This window comes from Mus caroli, chromosome 12 (genome assembly GCF_900094665.2).
Source record: "Mus caroli chromosome 12, CAROLI_EIJ_v1.1, whole genome shotgun sequence".
Classification (NCBI taxonomy): Eukaryota; Metazoa; Chordata; class Mammalia; order Rodentia; family Muridae; genus Mus; species Mus caroli.
This window is the reverse complement of record NC_034581.1, coordinates 536,009-553,913: the sequence shown is the minus strand read 5'-3', so window position 1 is coordinate 553,913 and position 17,905 is coordinate 536,009. Positions and strand designations below refer to the sequence as shown.

The window sequence follows — 17,905 nt, the reverse complement described above, 5'->3', positions numbered from 1 at the left end:
GGGAGAGAGAGAGAGAGAGAGAGAGAGAGAGAGAGAGAGAGAGAGAGAGAGAGAGAGAGAGATCCAGAAGTGATGATATGTTATACTGGGGGGAAATAAACATCTGAGATGTCTCCTAAGGGAACTGGGATGTTAAGCCCTTCCAGATCTGGAGTGATCTAGACTGTATCCGGATGAACATAGTCATTGCTGTTTGTCTGTCTGTCTGTCTGTCTGTCTGTCTGTCTGTCTGCCTGCCTGCCTGCCTGCCTGCCTGCCTATCTATCTATCTATCTATCCATCCATTTATAGAAAGAGTCTCTCTATATTATCCTGGGTGTCCTGGAACTTGCTCTGTAGACCAGGCCGGCCTCTAAATCATAGAGATTCACCCGCCTCTGCCTCCTGATTGCAGGGATTAAAGGTGTGTGCCACCACACAGAGCTGAAATTCGTTTTTCTGACTCCTTGTAAAGAGGATTTCTGCGTCACAACTTAGTCTCCTGAATGGATCTCCTATTTCTTGAGAGTAGCTGGACCAGAATTGCTGCTACAGGCACGTGAACTGGTTATGTTCTTCACAATTAATACAATGATTAACTTGTGCAGTCTTCTGGCTAATGGTGGTTTTCCCTCAGCAAATATTTATTGAGTATCTGCAGTGCAGCAGGCTGGGTTAGAGACTGGAAATACAACAGTAAAGAGAGCTAGCAAGGTCCTTTAGTTACAGACTCGTGATGGTTGGGTCATGATTAACCCTATATCAGACAGTCTAGCCGAATGAGCTTCTTAAGCTACAGGGTGAGTGAGCAGTCTGATCTGAAGAAGCCATGAGGAAAGAGAAGAAAGGAGAGCGAGGGAAGAGAGACAGAAGGATTGCTAGGTAAGGCCCTCAAGGCGCTCAGAGAGTGGCTGAGGCTGAAGGCAAGGCCTCAATAAGGTGTGCATATCTATTTACTCACTTATTTTCAGTGCTTGGGATGGAGTACAAGGCGCTATATCATATATGCTAAGGATGGCAATACCTCTGACCTCTAGCATCAAACATTTTAAAGTAACAGTACTACTATCCACTGTTCTCAAGTTCTTGCAAAGTTAAAATAACTATAATATTGTGATATAACAAGTATGAATTTGGTCTTTTGTCCCAGGTTCAGTCACAAAAGCTTCTAAAATTCTTTAGACTCACTAGAAAGTTAAGAGTATAGGTGGGGGCTGTTGAGATGGCTCAGCAGTTAAGAGCACTGACTGCTCTTCCGAAGGTCCTGAGTTCAAATCCCAGCAACCACATGGTAGCTCACAACCATCCGTAATGAGATCTGATGCCCTCTTCTGGGGTGCCTGAAAAGACAGCTACAGTGTACTTACACATATAAATAAATAAATAAGTCTTTAAAAAAAAAAAAAAAGAGTATATGTATGCTAAGGCTGCTTTCAGGAAAGGAGCTGTTTGTTTGCCAGAAAGCCCACAGCATGATTCAGTGTTAGAACTTGGTGCCCTCTACAGACCTCTGAGGAACATGAATAGAGATGAAGTTAATTACCAACAGCCAGTGACTGAATCAAGTGTCCCTGTGAAGCAGAAACTAACCACCTTGAATGAAGGGCTTAGTGAGCACACCTACCTGCCAGGCGGGCAGTGTCCCAGTGCAGGGGAAAACTCCTGTACTGGGACCTTCTAGACCTTGAAGTATGTACCTCTTTATCTATCTGTACATTTGCATCCTAACAACAAAGAGGAGGTTCTCTTAGTTGTGCAAGCCATTATTGCAAATGATCAAACTTAAGGAAGAGGAAATAATTTTCAGTCAAATCAGACAGAAGTGCAGGCAACTGGAGCCCCAGTGCTTACAGCTTACAGGTATCTCAAGTCGGAGTCAGTCTTGTGAGATGAGCCCTTAGCCCAGGCTTTGGTGTTACACCCAGTTAGTCAGTATCATAAACAGTTAAATGACAGCACCACCAGTGGGTATCTGGAGTAAACTGGAAAACTGTTTGGTGCAAAACCCCACATATTTGATGTTTGAAGTGTTCTCTGAGCAGAATATTGATAGCAGTTAGCATAAACCCTTGTAGGGCTGGAGAGCTAGCTTCGTGGCTAAGAAAATTTACAGCTCTTCCAGAGGACCACACTGGACGGCTCACAACTAACCTGTGACTCCAGTTCCAGGGACCTGACATCTTCCTGCCTCTCTGCCCCACCACTCACCCCAAGGTAACTCTTCATTTAGAAAGTTTTGTCACACTCAACAATGGCACAGGCCACAGATGGTTTGGCTCAAAAGACTTACACTCTTCTTCACTCAACAATGGCACAGGCCACAGAAGGGTTGGAGCTAAAGACTTCGTCTTCTTGCAATCTTTTCATCTTACAAATGTGACCATGGGTGAGTCCAGTGTAAACCCTGTGGGGTGGGCAGGAGCTTTTCCCATTTAGATGGACACAGCCCTGTCATGATGTAAGGACCAGGACATTACTTGGGCAATGCTTGGATGTGGAAAATTCCTTTTTTGATCTCAAGAGATGGTGATCTCAAGCAGAATGAAAGGTCACTATGCAAGTATGTTGTGCTTGAGTCAGCATCTCTGAGAGCCCAGAACTTGTTACTTGTCCTTGAACTTGTTACTTAAGATGACCTTGAATGCCTGATCTTTCAGCTTCTACCTCCCAAGTGATAGGGTCATAGTCATGTCCACCATGCACAGCAAGGACAGCATTAAATTAGCCTCATAGGTTGACAATTTCATATTTCACAGATTACATGTTATTTCATAACATTTGAAGAAAATGTAACATTCACAGAAGTTCTGCTACAGCTTGCTGCCCTCAGCTCAGACAGGGAGGAGGGTCCCTCCAAGTCATGGGTCCCTTTGGGCTGTCACACTCAGAGACAGAGATATCAGGAAGTGCTAGTGAGGTAGATGTTAGAAATGAACTCCCACAAAGTGCTTCTGGGTACAGGGATGCAGAGAAGGAGGGGTGCTGGAGGTCGGTCCCTGCAGATGAAAAGGCACTCGTCTTAGCAGCTGGCCATGATGAATGATGGGAAGAGACTGTCAGAGATGTGGGTAGGAGGGGCAGAAAGGACTCAGGTCCCTCACTCGCTACTTGTCTCTCTGACTTCTAAACAAGCTGGAGCTACCTGTCCTAAGTCTCTTTGAGTCAACTGTGGCCATGAGACTCCATCTGATAATGAAGGGGATGGAAGTGACTAAGTTGTCACTTCCTGGTAAAAATGTTTGAAAGCTGGGTTTGATCTTCCATCTTTCTGTTTTGCTCTGGTAAATGTACCTATTGATGGGGAAGTACCATTCAATTTAAGAGACAGACAAAAATGTTGTACGAGTCAGGGAAACAGGCCAACCACACAAAGCAAGAACAAAACCAAGCAAACTTCCTACATTACAGCTGATGTGACTTATGGGCTCTTAGCGAGGCTTCATTTCTCATCACTGTTCTTGCCTCTGCCACTCACTACCAATGCTCTCCGGGTTGAACATACTCATATAATAAAACCTAACACCTTAATTTATTAATTAAATCATCAATAAAATCTAACACACTAATCCATATTTTTGAGAAAGGTGGGTAATTATTTCTTATTTTAGGTATATAGGTGTTTTGCCTGCATGTATGTGTACCATGTGTATACAGAACCCTTGGTGGCTAGAAGAGGGCCCTGGAATCCCTGGGACTGGGGCTACAAACGGTTGTGAGTTACTATGTGTGTGTCGAACCTCTTCCCTCTGCAAGAGTAGCTAGTGTTCTTAACTGCTGGGCCATTTCTCTAGCCCCAAAAGATGGGTCATTTTTAAATGAAATGTTTTATACTTCCTTTTAAACTTGGCATTTTATATTTCTCTCTTGAATTTAGTTTACCCCAGATTATTATTACGAACAGGCCCTTGGTTTTCTTATGTAACCTAACAGCTATGAAGCAAAACCACACACACCAAGTGTCCCCAAACATCATTAATTAATTAGTACACATGCCATTCAAAACACCCTGAGTCACCTGCTTTCCGAGCCTCCAAAGGCTCACAGCAGGAAAAAAATCACTAATTTTGTCAAGAAGGCTGGTGGAGACAGACCATAGGATATCTATAGTTATCCAAAGAACTTTCCACTTTCATGCAAATTCATTCAAAACACATTATTTGGATCTGAGGTCACTAGAAAGTTGTTTTAGAGCCAGGCGTGGTGGCACAAGCCTTTAATCCCAGCACTTGGGAGGCAGAGGCAGGTTAATTTCTGAGTTCGAGGCCAGCCTGGTCTACAGAGTGAGTTCCAGGGCAGCCAGGGCTACACAGAGAAACCCTGCCATAAAAAAAAAAAAAAAAAAAAACCAAAAAAAAAAAACCAAAACAAACAAACAAAAAAGGAAAGTTGTTTCAGGCAATTAAGGTCACTTAAGACACAAAACCAGGAGAAAATAAAAGAACATGTAAAGGCAATGAAAGTCTGGCTAATCATGCATATTTAAATAAGCACGAATTTAAAAAGCTTGGGTTTAAAGTCAGAACATGCTCCCCGAGGTAAACAGGACCCAGACTTGGGCCACTGCACCCTGCAATGGAGGGAAACTTCTGAGGTTTTTGCACATAACCAACTCCTCAGACATCAGTGGTGATGGAAGGAGGGAGAAGAGGGTAGGGGAGGGTATACAACATCTATGAGGAGCAGAGGAGCATGCAGAGGGCGGGAGCGGTCAGGGAGGCTGACGTCCACTTACTGCCTGCTTTTGCTCTTCCTCCTAGAGGTGTGAAGATGGGAAGAGGCACAAGAGAAAAAGACATTAGTGTCCGTCCATCATCACAGGAGAAACCTGGCCAACCTGGCCAAGCATAGATCTGGAGAGCAATGAACTGATTCTCCACAAGAGTCCCAGTGGAATGCAGTAAATGGCAGGCCTCGGTCCCAACCACTTACTGAATATACTGATGACTTCCAAAGACCCTCAGAGACCATTTAGTTCATCTTCTATTTCTTCAGTATTGGTCAAGAGGCCTGCTGGAGGGCCTGGCTAGCCTAGTCTTGGCTACTTAAGGTAAACTGAAAGAGAAAGTTTAACCTCGACTTAAAATCCAAATTATCATTCTAGTTCATTCACAGTATTCATGTTATGTTTTCGTCCACATTTCTAGGGCAGCTGTTCCTGAGGTGTGGAATGTGGTTCATCAACATCAGTATCACCTGGCAACTTGTCAGAGATGGACAATTTAGGCCCCACCTGAGATCCACATTTCAAAGCTCTGGTGGGAGTGGGGACACCCAAAATGTATCCAAGGGCCATAGGATGTGTTTGAGAGCCACTGTTGTAGCATCCTAATGGTTCCACCTGCCCACAGGTGTTTTTCTTCTTTTCTAGTCTCTTACCAGTAACCAGGCTGTCACCACACCGGGACACTTGCTTCCAAGCTGCTCTGTTGTTTCCTTCAAGGATGCACATACATGCCCTTTCCCCAGAGAACTGGAAACCGCTTTAGGACCCCAAAAGCCTTCTAGAAAAGAATTCTAGGGGCTGGGCTGAGATGCAACTCAGTTGATAAGGTGCTTGCCTAGTTGCAGGAGGCCCTTGGTTTGATCTCCTGCGCTACATAAACCAAGCTCATGACTGGAAATTTGGCACTAGAAGACACTGAGACAGGAAGATCAGGGGTTCAAGGCTATCTTTGGCCACACAGTGAGAAAAAAGGGACAGACTGGGATACATGAGATCATGTCACAATAAAACAAATATAAAACACAAACCCCAGCCGGGCATGGTGGCGCACGCCTTTAATCCCAGCACTCGGAGGCAGAGGGACGTGGATTTCTGGGTTCGAGGCCAGTCTGGTCTACAAAGTGAGTTCCAGGACAGCCAGGGCTATACAGAGAAACCCTGTCTTGAACCCCCCCCCAAAAAAAACCCCACAAACCCCAAAGTGGAGGGGGGAAAGAACTTTAGAGCTAGGTATTGGGGTGCATCAATGATGTAAGCCTAGCACTAGAAGGCAGAGGTAAGAGGATGCCTTGCATCAAGCTGCATTCTAGGATAGCTTGAGCTACATGACAAGGCCTTGTCTGAGGGAAGGAGAGACTAGAATTCTCACTGGCAGGTCTTCTATGTCATTCTGACACAGGTTTATTTAGTAATTGTCATGCATAAGGCACTGGAAAGGAAGACAGGCTTCTCTTCCAACCTCACAGGAAGGCTAGGTAGGGAAGATCATGCTAACTGTAGCTGATGGGTGAATGTAGTGCCAAGCACTGTAGAAAAAGCTGAAGGAAGTAAAGATAAACCTTTTGACTTTCTCTTGTCTTCGTCCTGTGCTCTGTGGTCACTGTCTCTCTGATCTCTTAGCTTTTTCTTTCTGTGCCTCACCATGGGTACTGTGGTCAGAAAGCCTCCATAGTGCCAAGTATATATATCAATGTATGTCTGTGACAGCTCCACCTATGTTGGGTCCTTGGGTGCAGTGGTCTCCATTGCACCTGGATAGAGGGACACAGGAACAGATATATGTGTTCCTGCTCTTGAAGGGTCTGGGTGTGAGGACAGAGTGATCTGCAAAGGAGCTACATAAAGGAGCTGGGGAAATTTGGAATATTTTTTATTCCTACAAGGGGGTGGGGGTGGGGGGACTTGAAACTCAATCAGCACCAAGAAATCCCTTGAGGCTCCAGTTTAGCCAGGGAAGGAGCTCTTTGTGCTGAAAGCCAGTTGTTAGCATTGGGACTTATCTGCCATCCCTCCAACCCCCTGCAGCAGACCGAGGCCTTGAGTACTGAGGAGTCAGAGGCTTCCTGTTACACCTGCAGCACAGAAGGACTGAGCTGCAGCTTGGAAGTATCTTTCTCTGAGACAAGCATATTTCCAACTCTCATTGGCAAGGACACTGCCACGAGAGACATATTGTGCAATTTAAAGACTGTTGTTACTACTTGCTGAATAGGAAGTGAGATTGGCTGGGCACCAGGGAGGCAGAGGAGGAGGAGCTTTGTTAAGTAAGTCCAAGACTAACCTGGTCTACATAGTGAGCTCCTAGCAAGCTCCAGGACAGCCCTGTTTACATAGTGAGGCTGCTGGTGGTGGTGGTGGGGCAATCCTCACAGGCTGAAATCCTGGCTGTACTGAGAATTGTCAAAGTATTACCTTGTACGTCAGGTTTGGCTCTGGTTTAACAGGATGGGAAGCTGCTGTGGTTGGCTCGTGCCTGTATTCTCAGTGCTCGGGAGGCTCAGGTAAGAGGACTAATTCAAGGGTCAGTCTTGAAATAAAATAGATTGAAGTATGGTACTTTCAGTATTTGAAGACCACACCATGTTCACTCTGCTGTGTAGGTTGCCCAGCACATATCACCATTATGACTTGTCGTGGAACCATGGTCCAGGCTAGGATAGGTTCTCAGGACTAAGGAGGTCTCCTAGTTGAGAGAAGATAGATTTGGGCAAAGTGTTCCCTAGGCTGGTGTTACACAAATTCACAAAAGCTAGTCACATAAAGCCTTTGAGTATCTCTTAATATGGTAAAAAGGTCAGATATAAGGTCTGAGAACATTTTATATCAGTCAGCTAAGGCTGGTCAACATGCACTGTTGACAAGAGACAGTACTTAAAGAGGCCGTAACCTCCCAGTTATGAAGCACAAATCTAGACAGGCTTAGGCCCCCTAGATCATGTGATTCTCTTCCATATGAAACACAGAGAAACCCTGTCTTGAAAAACAACAATAACAAAAAGAAAAAAAGAAAGAAGCACTCAGTAGTTGAGAAATATTTGGCATTTATACATAGTTAATTCCTTATTTGTCATGATTTTATTTTTATGTCTAGGAGTGCTTCCCTTGCATTTATGTATGTATACCACTTACTTGTATGCCTGGTGATCACAGAAGGGCGTCAGACCCTCAGGAACCAGAGTTACCAATGGTTGTGAGGTATGTGCGGATGCTAGGAATATAAAGTGAGTCTTCTGGAGAGCAGCCAGTGAGCCGCTTAACCACCGAGCCAAAGAGCATTATTCTGTTTCTAATACTATTATTTTATTTTTCACATTTATTTATTGTGTGTATGTGTGCACTTCTGTGTGTGCACGCAGAAGTCAGAGGATAATTTGCAGGAGTCAGTTCTCCCCATCCACCCTGCAGGTCCTGGGGTTTGAACTCAAGTAGTCAGGCTTGCCAGCACTTGTCTTTACCTGTTAAGGCATCTTACAGGCTCTATGCTAATTTCTGACTGACATCCAATCAGGCTACACTTACGCAAATGTCCTGAAAACTCTTCCTAGGCCCAACAGTGTGCTGTGGTTTGCTGAGATATAGTGAGGGGGCGCACAGGTCCAGTTCTCACCTTTAGCAGCTTCATCAGTCCCTCCAGCTGCACCATCAGCTCTCGCCTACTCTCCTGCAGCGCTGACATCCTTTGTTCCAGCTCATCTTTCCTTTGTCTACCGGAGAGGAGGTTGGAACTCATTAGAAATGGAACTTTGTGATTGGCAGGTCCTAAACTCATAGATACAGGTCAAAATCAAAAGAACAAGAAATACCTATAAACGTGCCTTTTGCAGGACACTAGGTAAACAGAAGTTGTTTGTTTGATACAATGTCTCCTTTTTCTCCCGCTGACCTTAAACTCTATGTAGCTGAGAGTAACCCTGAGCTTCTGATCTTCTTGCCTCTACCACCCAAACCTTGGGATTACAGGCATGCACCACCATGTTTGGTTTATGCTATACTGGGATTGGATTCCAGGTTTTGTGTTTTGCCAGGCAAACACTCTACCAACTTAGCTACATCCTCAGCCCTTCTATTCTTATGATCAATGCCAATAACTCCACCAGCTTCTTTCATTTTAGCAATTCTGAGCAATTATTTCCTATCCAAAATCCTATAGAAATTCTTGTTTTCTCCCAGAAACAAGTTTTGCAAGTTGTGTCTTTCTATTTAGTTAATCTGCTATTGGCTTTGCACTTCTGTCCACATGTAGAGACAACTGGCCTAGCTCAGGGATCAAACAGCCCTCCTTGCCTCGTGCTGCAGAGACTTCTGAAATGAACTCCTAGCCTCCTGCTTCTTGCTCCTCTGCATGCATGGCATCCTTGGACCAGCCTGTGCTGAATGAAGGACTTTTCCGTCCTTACACTATCACAGACACTTGTAGTAACTGCAGTTCTACAACAGATTCCAGAAGGACAGTTCTGGCTTTTCTAGATATAAAACTAGTCACAGGTGCATCTTCAGCTGACAGCTGACGCTTCCCTCTGCTGGGTCAGCATTTGCTTCCTCTGTCTTTCTTAGTAAAGCATTTACCACGTGACCATCCCAAAAGTGTGGCAGTGAACAATGGGCCACCAAATATTTAGCCCAACTAAATCCCAAACTGAAATGATGCTTCTACTTTCTTTCTGAGATAGGGTCTTACTTTGTAGTCATGGCTGGCCTGGAACTTAAAAGAAATCCTCCTACCTTTGCCTCTAGTGCTGGGATTAAAGGTGTGCACTGATGTGTGCATCCTGAAATGAAGCTTTGTGAGAAAGAGCACTCTGAACTGGCTAATTGTATTCATCTGCATGGTTTAAATTCTTTATGTTCTATTTATTGATGACTAAAATCTAAACGACAGGATACAAGTAAAAAACCAATAATTATTGTTCCTCACTGAAAAGAAATCATGATTAAGTCCCCAAGGAAAGCATTAAAAACTCTGTTCTTCAGCTATGCTATTCCAGATGATAGCACTTTCATAATTAGGAGTGAGACAGCCAGGGTGGTGCAGGCTTATAATCCTAGCCCCGGGGAGGCTGACAAAGGAAGATTACCGCAAGTTCAAAGCCAGCCTATACTATGTAAGGCTAAAAGTTCTAGGCCAGCCTGGGCTACAGAATGAGATCTTATCTCCCTACCTTCTCTCTCCCCCCACCCCAATCAAATATCAAATGTAGAATTCTAAGTGCTACAAAAGAAACAGAAAGGCACATTATTCAAGAATCTAAAGTTTGATAAGAATTAGGGCATCAGACTTGGTTTCCATAATGTCTTCAGTCACGGGAACACACAGATTTCTGTGGTAGAGAGGGGGAAAAGGCTCTCATCACAGATCTGGTCATTACACGCCATGTTCCTCTCCCAGAGACCACAAACAGGGAGCCAATACAGCTCTGTTCTTTCCTGACCCTATAGCCTCACGTTCTCAGCTCTGGAGTCACTGTACCCTGTACCACAGTGGAGGTACAAGGCATTTCTTCACCCTCAGTTTGCTGTCTCAGAGCTGGTGCACAGGCTCCATGCTGCCTAGCCCTCCCTGTCTGAAGGAGGCTGACAGGAGCCTGTACATCAGGGCTGACAAGAGAACCAGACCTGTAACTTGTTAACTAACATGAGCCCCTCTTCTCCCCGCAGTGACAGGATAGGAACTCATAGTTGTCTTTTAAAAACAACCCCTAGATGACAAACACCACCCCCTAGGGATTTGAGGGAGTCCAGTTCTCACCTAGCTCTGTAATGGTGACTGAGGAGCCCCCTCCCCAGAGTGGTTGCTGGGTCTCGCAGGCAGCCTGTTCTGATGAACAGATTCTGTCTCACTAGTTTGGTTTCCCTATTCAGGAACCCCACCCGAGGCTGCAGTTTGGGAGGAGGTAGATGTGTACTCACCTCAGCAAGCGTAGCTCTGCTAGCAGCATGGGGTTCTGCTGGGCCTTCTCAGGGGTGGGCTGGGAAGCCTGTTCGTGCTCCAGCCGCAGGCGCTGGATCTCCTGCAGGATCTCTCTGAGGATGGTGCCAGGTGCTGTTAGTGTTTGATAGTTCTTCCCCCCACCCCCACCCTCACGAGCTGTTTTAACCCCTCAATGCCTTCTCTACCTTCTGTTCTGAGGCTTCTAAACCACCCAAGTGTGAAATGGATACCTTCACCTGATGGCTCCTGAGGTGCTCTGCCCCACAGGTGACATTGTTTTCAAGAACTTGAACCTTCTCCAGGAAGGGAAAAGGACAACTGGAACATTTTACTTGCCCTGCTCCTCTCCAGGGGAAGAGAACATTTGCAACCTCCCAATCTAGGTCCTGTGTGGACTTCCCAACTCTTCCTCCATCCTCCCCCTTCCCTTAGCTCCTGGCTACTGACTGGAGGCTGCTGCCATTCCCTTCCCATCACGCTACACAGGGCCAGTCTCCTTGCTCTGGTTCCCCTTTCACTGCACAGTGGTGTGATGTGTGGTCCCTAGGCCTTTTAACAATATTTAAAATGGTTTCTTAAGGGCTGGAGAGACGGCTCAGTAGTTAAGAGCACTGGCTGCTCTTCCAGAGGTCCTGAGTTCAATTCCCAGCAACCATATGTAATGAGATCTGATGTCCTCTTCTGGTGTATCTGAAGACAGTGTACTCACATACATAAAATAAATAAATCTTTTAAAAAATGGCTTTTTAAAATAAAATGAGACTGGTTCCATGTAGTGTAACAGGCCAGGATGCGTTGCTAGGACTGAACAAAATGCTACTAGGAAGGAATGGGGTCAGGAACTGAGGGACACTGGGTGAAAGGAGTCCATGGAGACTCTCCAAGGGTGGCAGAACAGAGCTTAGAAGATGAGAACCAACAGCATACAGTGTACCTCCTGGTCCTTGGTCCTCCTGCTTGCTGAGGAGGTGGGTGGAGGCAGGGCAGGGGGTGAAAAGATCAAAGTCAGCCTCTGCTACACAGTGAGTTCAAGTTCACTCTTGGTTACCATCCCAGAGAAGCAGAAGCAGTGAGCCTGGCTCTAGGACACAAAGTCTCATTCTTACCTGTTCTTGTTCTCCAGTTCTGCAATGAGCTGTCTCTGCTGTTTGTTGGCATCAAAGTTGAAGCTGGCATCAGTGGGAGGACGAGTCTACGGTGGGGAAAGGTTTTTTGTTTTGCTTTTTTCCAAATTCATATATCTATAGTCTGAGACTGGCTGCTGATTTATCAAAAACAAACAAACACCCCCCCTCAATTTTGGAGGTTTCTTTTATATACCATAAAACATATCCAATTCTATAATCGTAGTAAATTTAAACATTTTTGTAACCAAACACCACCAGTTTCATAACATTTTCCACCACCATAAAAAAATCCCTTAGGATAGTTTGTCTTCAGTTGCTCCCACCAATGCTGAGTGAGCTCGGACAACACTGGGCACTGATGGATTTTCTACCTGGCTTTGTCTTCCTAGACACTTGACCCAATAAATGACTCTGTACGTAGTTCTGCTTTCAGTGTAGCGGGAGGTTCTGATTTCACAAATGTTTGTTGCTGAGGAGTACTCCCGTGCTTTTAGCTGTTAGGACCTACAGCCGAAGCAGTAATAAGCCTTAATTACAGGTCTCTGTATCAATATACAGTTTGTGTTTTACTTTGCATGTGTGCACACGCATGTCACAGTGTGACATGGGAGGACCCACATGAGATGTCTCTCTCCTACCGTGTGGGTCCCAGGGCTGCACTCAGGCCATCAGGCTTGGTGATGAGAGTGGTAACTCAGTAAACTCACAGGCTCTGATATATAATCTGGCACTGCTGAGCTGCGGGTTAACACTACAAACAAGGTCTGAGAAACCCCTATACTGTTTCCAAACGTGGCTGTACAACCTTATTCTCGGGTTCTAACTTCCTCTTTCTTTAAGTTTTACTTTATATTTTTATGTGTATGGGTATTTTACCTACAGGTGTGTCTCTGAACTACTTGCATGCCTGGTGTCTGCAGAGACCTCCTGGAACTGGAGTAACACATGGTTGCTAGCCACCACGTGAGTGCTGGGAATCGAACTAGGGTCCTACGGGAAAGCAACTAGTGTCCTTAACCTCCAAGCCACAGCCCCAGTTTCAAAGTATTCTCACTGAAACCTGGTAAAATCCTTTCTGTTTCAACATCCTCACTGTAAAGGCTGTAACTGTGAGGTTTTCCTTTTTAAAATAGAGTTTACATTTCATAAATCTACCTCCCCTCCTTTTAAGACAGGAGCTTGGGCTGGCCTAGAATATTATGTAGCCAAGGATGACCCCAAACTTCAGAATCTCCTTCCTCTAACCACCCATATGCTTACAGATGTCTGACACCACATCTGGTTTATGCAGTACTGGGACTGAACCCAGGGCTTTGTGCATGCTGTGCAATACCCTACGAACTAAATCAAATCCCAGCCCCTGACCTTGTAAACTATACAGTTTGGCAATTTTTAGTGGGTTCATGAGATTGCGAAACCATCACCACCATCTATGTCCAGCAAAATTTTACTATTTCCCTTAATCCCAGGCTCACTAGAAACCATAATCTATTTCTGCCTGCCCTGAGAGCCACCATTGTTTCTGTCTCTGTAGTTTCATTGATTCTGTATATTACACATAAACCGCCTTCTTTAGCTTAACAAAATGCTCTCACGTTTCACTATCATTGTACCACAAATCAGTATTTCCTTTTTATGGATAAATAATATTCCATAATATAAGTAAATCACATTTTCTATCTTAAGAACTGATTTACATTTGGGCTGTTTCTACTTTTTGGCTATTTTGAATGATGTTATGAATATTTGTGTAGAAATATGTCCTTCTTCTTGATTATTCACCTAGGGGTAAACCTGCTGAGCCCCATCGTAACTGCCTTTGGAGTCAGTTTTCCGAAGTGGTTGGACTAGTTCCCACGACACTGTGTACCATTGCCGCTCTCCTTCTTGTTTGTCGACACTTGTCCATCTTTGTGGGGAGCATTCTTGTGGGTGTGAGGTGGTATTTCACTGTGCATTCCTTTCTTTAGGAACTGTAATGTTGGGTACACTCTTGTGTGTTAGTCATGATTTGTGTCATCTTTGAAGAGACCATGTGGGTGTGATTTGTACCTTTGTTAGCTCCTTCGAGAATATGGTAGGAAAAATTAAACACTTAGAAACACCATACACAGGCTGCAGAGAGTGGGTTAGGGCCTGGGGGTGTAGTTCATCTGAAAGAGTGCTTGCCCTGAATACATTAATAGTGGCTTTGATTCCCAATACCCCAACCTCACATAAAAACAGGTGTGGTGACACACACTCATCCTCTCAGGTGGAGGCAGGAGGATCAAGAGTTCAAGGTCAACCTCAGCTACACAGCCATGTATGTGAGGCTCTATGCTGTTTCCCAAAGTGGCCAAACTACCTTATCCTCTGGTTCCAGTTTCTTTCTTAAGGTTTACTTTGTATGTGAGTCTCTATCTCGATCTTCCTACACCTCCACTTCAACGGTATATATATCAGCCAAGGAACACAGAAAGAAAACAGGGATAATGAGGTGTTGTTTCCTTTTCACTCAGCAACTAGAACGGAAGCTCTAGCCGTGCTTACTCTGCACCTTCTCTGCTTTGTCCCAAGCATGACCTACAAAGAGCAGGAGCCTACTAATATCCCGCCCAGAGCCGGAAGTTTCAATAACAAGCCGTTTCATATGGTATTTTCTAAATAAATGGGTAAAACAGCACAGCCAATCTGGTTTTTACCAGTTCACTTAATATTTTTCTTGTTCTTAAAAAAAAAAAAAGGTAACTTCCTTCTTCCCATCGAAGTGTGTACCAGCGGCCAGCTGAGTACACTTCCATGCTGTATTAGAGTCTTGTAAGAGCTCGAGTTGTGCCTCACCAAAGTGGCATGAGAATGAACTGGATAGGAAGCATTGGTTTCTAACTTTTAAAAAAGTGGAACTAAAAGTTATAGTTCTCTATAAGGGTGAGAGTCTGGGAAATTACAGATGTGGGAAGGACATGAATTGTGCGAGAACAATCATTCATGGTGGTATTCACTGGAAATGCTTAAATAACCTTGATGCTTTTCAGTCTGACTGCAAACCTGGTGTCTTCTAGAGTGGAGGCAGAGAAGCCCCAGAAGCAGTCTTTCTCAAACAGAAGTAGAGAAGCAATGGTTCCTGCAGACAGAATGGGTCTGGGCTTTTCTACCTGCTGAACGCATAGGAGAACCCCCACCCCAGCCTCAGTGCTCAGTGGCTTGTCTCCTTTGCTCTAAATGTAAATATAAGTGGTAGCAAAGGCCTTCAGTCCCAGCACTCGAGGCAGAGGCAGGAAGATCTCTGTAAGTTCCTGGCCAGTCCCCTCTACAAAGTGAGTTCCAGGCGAGCCAAAGGTACATGGTGAGACCCCGAATCCAAAAACCAAAACAGTAAATATAGCCAAGGTGCTCTTCTCTGAGTGTGCCTTACAGCTCCGTGTGTTAGACTACGATCCTCACTGTGAGGTAGTAAAGAGGGTGGAAACTTCAGGGACAGACTTCTGGGAGGTAATTAGGATTGAATGAGGTCTTTAGGATGGAGACTCTGTGACTTGATCTTGGTCCCTAAGACTGAATTCTGTAACACACACACACACACACACACACACACGAGGTTCTCTGGTTCTTGCCATATCATGCTCTGGGCTGCATCAGGACCCTTCCCCAAAAAGGCCTACCAGAACAGTGGGCCTAAGGAAACCTTGTCTTCTCTATCACTACCTTGACTTAGGGATTCTCTCAATGAACAATAAACTAGTATGTATTGTATAACTATACAGCAGAGACATCTAGTATTTAACTTATTTGATGTCTTAAACACTATGGGGCTCCTTGGTAACAATAGCAATAATGTAAAACAAAGGCAAGTCTCCCTTCCTCAAATACTTTGTGGACTCTAAAGATGCTAAGACAGAAACAGAATGGTAGTTCACAGGAAACATTGTCTAGAAGAGACCTTAGATAATTTCTTCCAAGAACAATTTATTCCTTTCCTGGCTCCCCTGTGCCAGACACACTGTTCAAGCCACTAGTGATGCCCTGGTGAATGGCAAAACCTTCATCTCACAAAGCTGATATTACAGCAGGGGAGAACCGAGTGAAAAAAGAAGTAAACACACACACATCAGCAGTAACAGGCATGAGGCAGGCCGTGATGAAAGAGAGTTCTTCCCGTGAGGGGTTCTGAGTAGGCCCAGCAAGCCAGAAGGCTGGGGGAGAGCATGAACAGCAGAGGGAACTGGAACACCTGAAGGGAGGCAGCCGAAGGACATGAAAGTGATGAAGAAAAACTTGGTAGTGTCAGGAGTTTGTAAGTTCCCATGTAGTCATTTCAGCACAGAACTGAGGAGGGAAGCTGGAAGAAAAGAACGCTTCATGCAAAGGAGATAGTTTGGGTGTGGAAGACCTCATGGGAACACGTTTGAGTAGACATATAGTGCTGAGACATTCTGATCATGGTTCTGGTTCCCCATCTTAACTTACTTTTAAAAAATGACCATTTTAAGCAGAGAATAGGAAAATAAGCTATTTCCATAAGTTCACAGTAATTTGTTCTGGGGATTCTGCTCCGATGACTTCCCTAGGCTGTATTTTCTCTCCTGATGTTGATGTATCCTTTTGCAAATGCTTGTCATACTGCATACTTCAGTACCCATCTCTTTAAATATCTAAAGCCAGCCTCTGATCAGCTGGACACCCTCTCATTCATAAACAGAAAATCCTTTAACCCGACCCCAGCCTCTCCTCACTCCTTCCTTCTCCCCAGAAGGCCTCCAGGCGAGCAGACTCTGGCCAGATCTGGGGCTGCTGATTCATGAGGACGGGTACCTGAGAAGCCCCCATTCCACCGTCACTTCTAAAAATCCATTCAACAGTGACTTCACAAAGTGTACCCTTTCATCCTTAAGATAAAACATTCTGGGTAAAAACCATTGCTCTCTGGACTTTCTGCGTGCAAGGCCAGCCTGCAGACATCCTGAGGCAACTTCGTTTACTGAAGTAGGCCCACTGCAAAACCCCAGCAGGGGTCATCTTTAAAAAATTATTCTATTTTATTTATGGGGGGGAGGTGGTTGAGATGGGGTTTCTCTGTGTAGCTCTGCCTTTCCTGGAATTTTCTCAGTAGACCAGGCTGGCCTTGAGCTCAGAGAGATCCCCCTGCCTCTGCCTCTCAAGCGTTGGGATTAAAGGCGTGCTCCACCACTGCCCTGCTCCCAATAGGGATCAATAGGGATCATTTCCAGATCAGCTGAGAACCCTTGGGATGGATCCACAGACTGCAGATGACAGCAAAGTGGGTCATTACTTATGGGTCATCAAATCTACTTGTTTCTAGACACCTTTATTTAAGATCTCTAAATTGTCTTTCACTCAGTAATATTTTAAAACATTTTTTACTTATTGTAACTTTTGGGGGGACAAAGGACAGTCTTGCTAGGGTGGTCAGGTTGGCCTTGATATCCTGGGTTAAACTTCTGGCTCTTCCCTTAGCCTCTGCTAACTGGGACTTGCAGGTATACACCACTCACTTGGGCCATTACTATCGTGTTCTAATGTGCTATTCTCAATATTCTTTAAGCTAGCAGCTCCATTGTTATAAAGTTATGCTGAAAAAAAAATAAAGTTATGCTGACAGCTTTAACAAAGCAATGTGTGTGATGAATGGATTTTCTCAGGTGACCAACAAGGGGACTGGCTCAAACTTTTAGGCAATGCTCTGCCCTTTAATAGGCCCTTCATTTGCTTACCTTAGACTCAGAAAAAGCAAAATTTATCAAGATTTAGTCACTTCCCAATAAAAGCTAAGTCTCTGGATTTATTTAATAAGTTCAAAACCTCAAACCCTGAAGTTCTTTTGACTTCTGAAACTTGGATGGTCTGCCACAGTGGCAAAAAGCTTTATTTCAGTTCCTGCATGCATAGGGTACATTGGCTCATACACACATAAATTTTTAAAAAACATTGTCAGATATTTCAACATGCAGGAATGTTTGGAGCACTGCTCCATCAGTCAAAACTCTGCCTTGCTGGAATAGACAAAACTCCACCATCTTAGAATGTCTTCTAGATTTTTAGGCTTCTTTATTTTTTATGTGTAGTGTTTTGCTTATAAGTACAAAATGTCTGTGAATCACATTCACCTGGAAACAGGTCCCCTGGAATCAACCTTCCTTCCTTCCT

General features: G+C 44.6%; 1 protein-coding gene across 11 annotated transcripts in view; it reads right to left on the bottom strand.

The window, feature by feature from the left end:
• Positions 1–17,905, bottom strand: part of Dtnb (dystrobrevin beta) — a 193,562-nt gene that overhangs the window by 22,480 nt on the left and 153,177 nt on the right. For 7 of the 11 annotated variants that reach the window (XM_021178987.2, XM_029484418.1, XM_029484421.1 and 4 more), the window contains 4 exons: positions 11,738–11,823; positions 10,610–10,723; positions 8,310–8,406; positions 4,712–4,732 (listed from right to left, as the gene is read on the bottom strand). In XM_021178987.2, coding sequence (XP_021034646.1) covers positions 4,712–4,732; positions 8,310–8,406; positions 10,610–10,723; positions 11,738–11,823 — 318 coding nt within the window. The remainder of the gene's footprint in view (positions 1–4,711; positions 4,733–8,309; positions 8,407–10,609; positions 10,724–11,737; positions 11,824–17,905) is intronic. The other 4 variants (XM_021178988.2, XM_029484419.1, XM_029484422.1 and 1 more) reach the window with 1 other exon arrangement.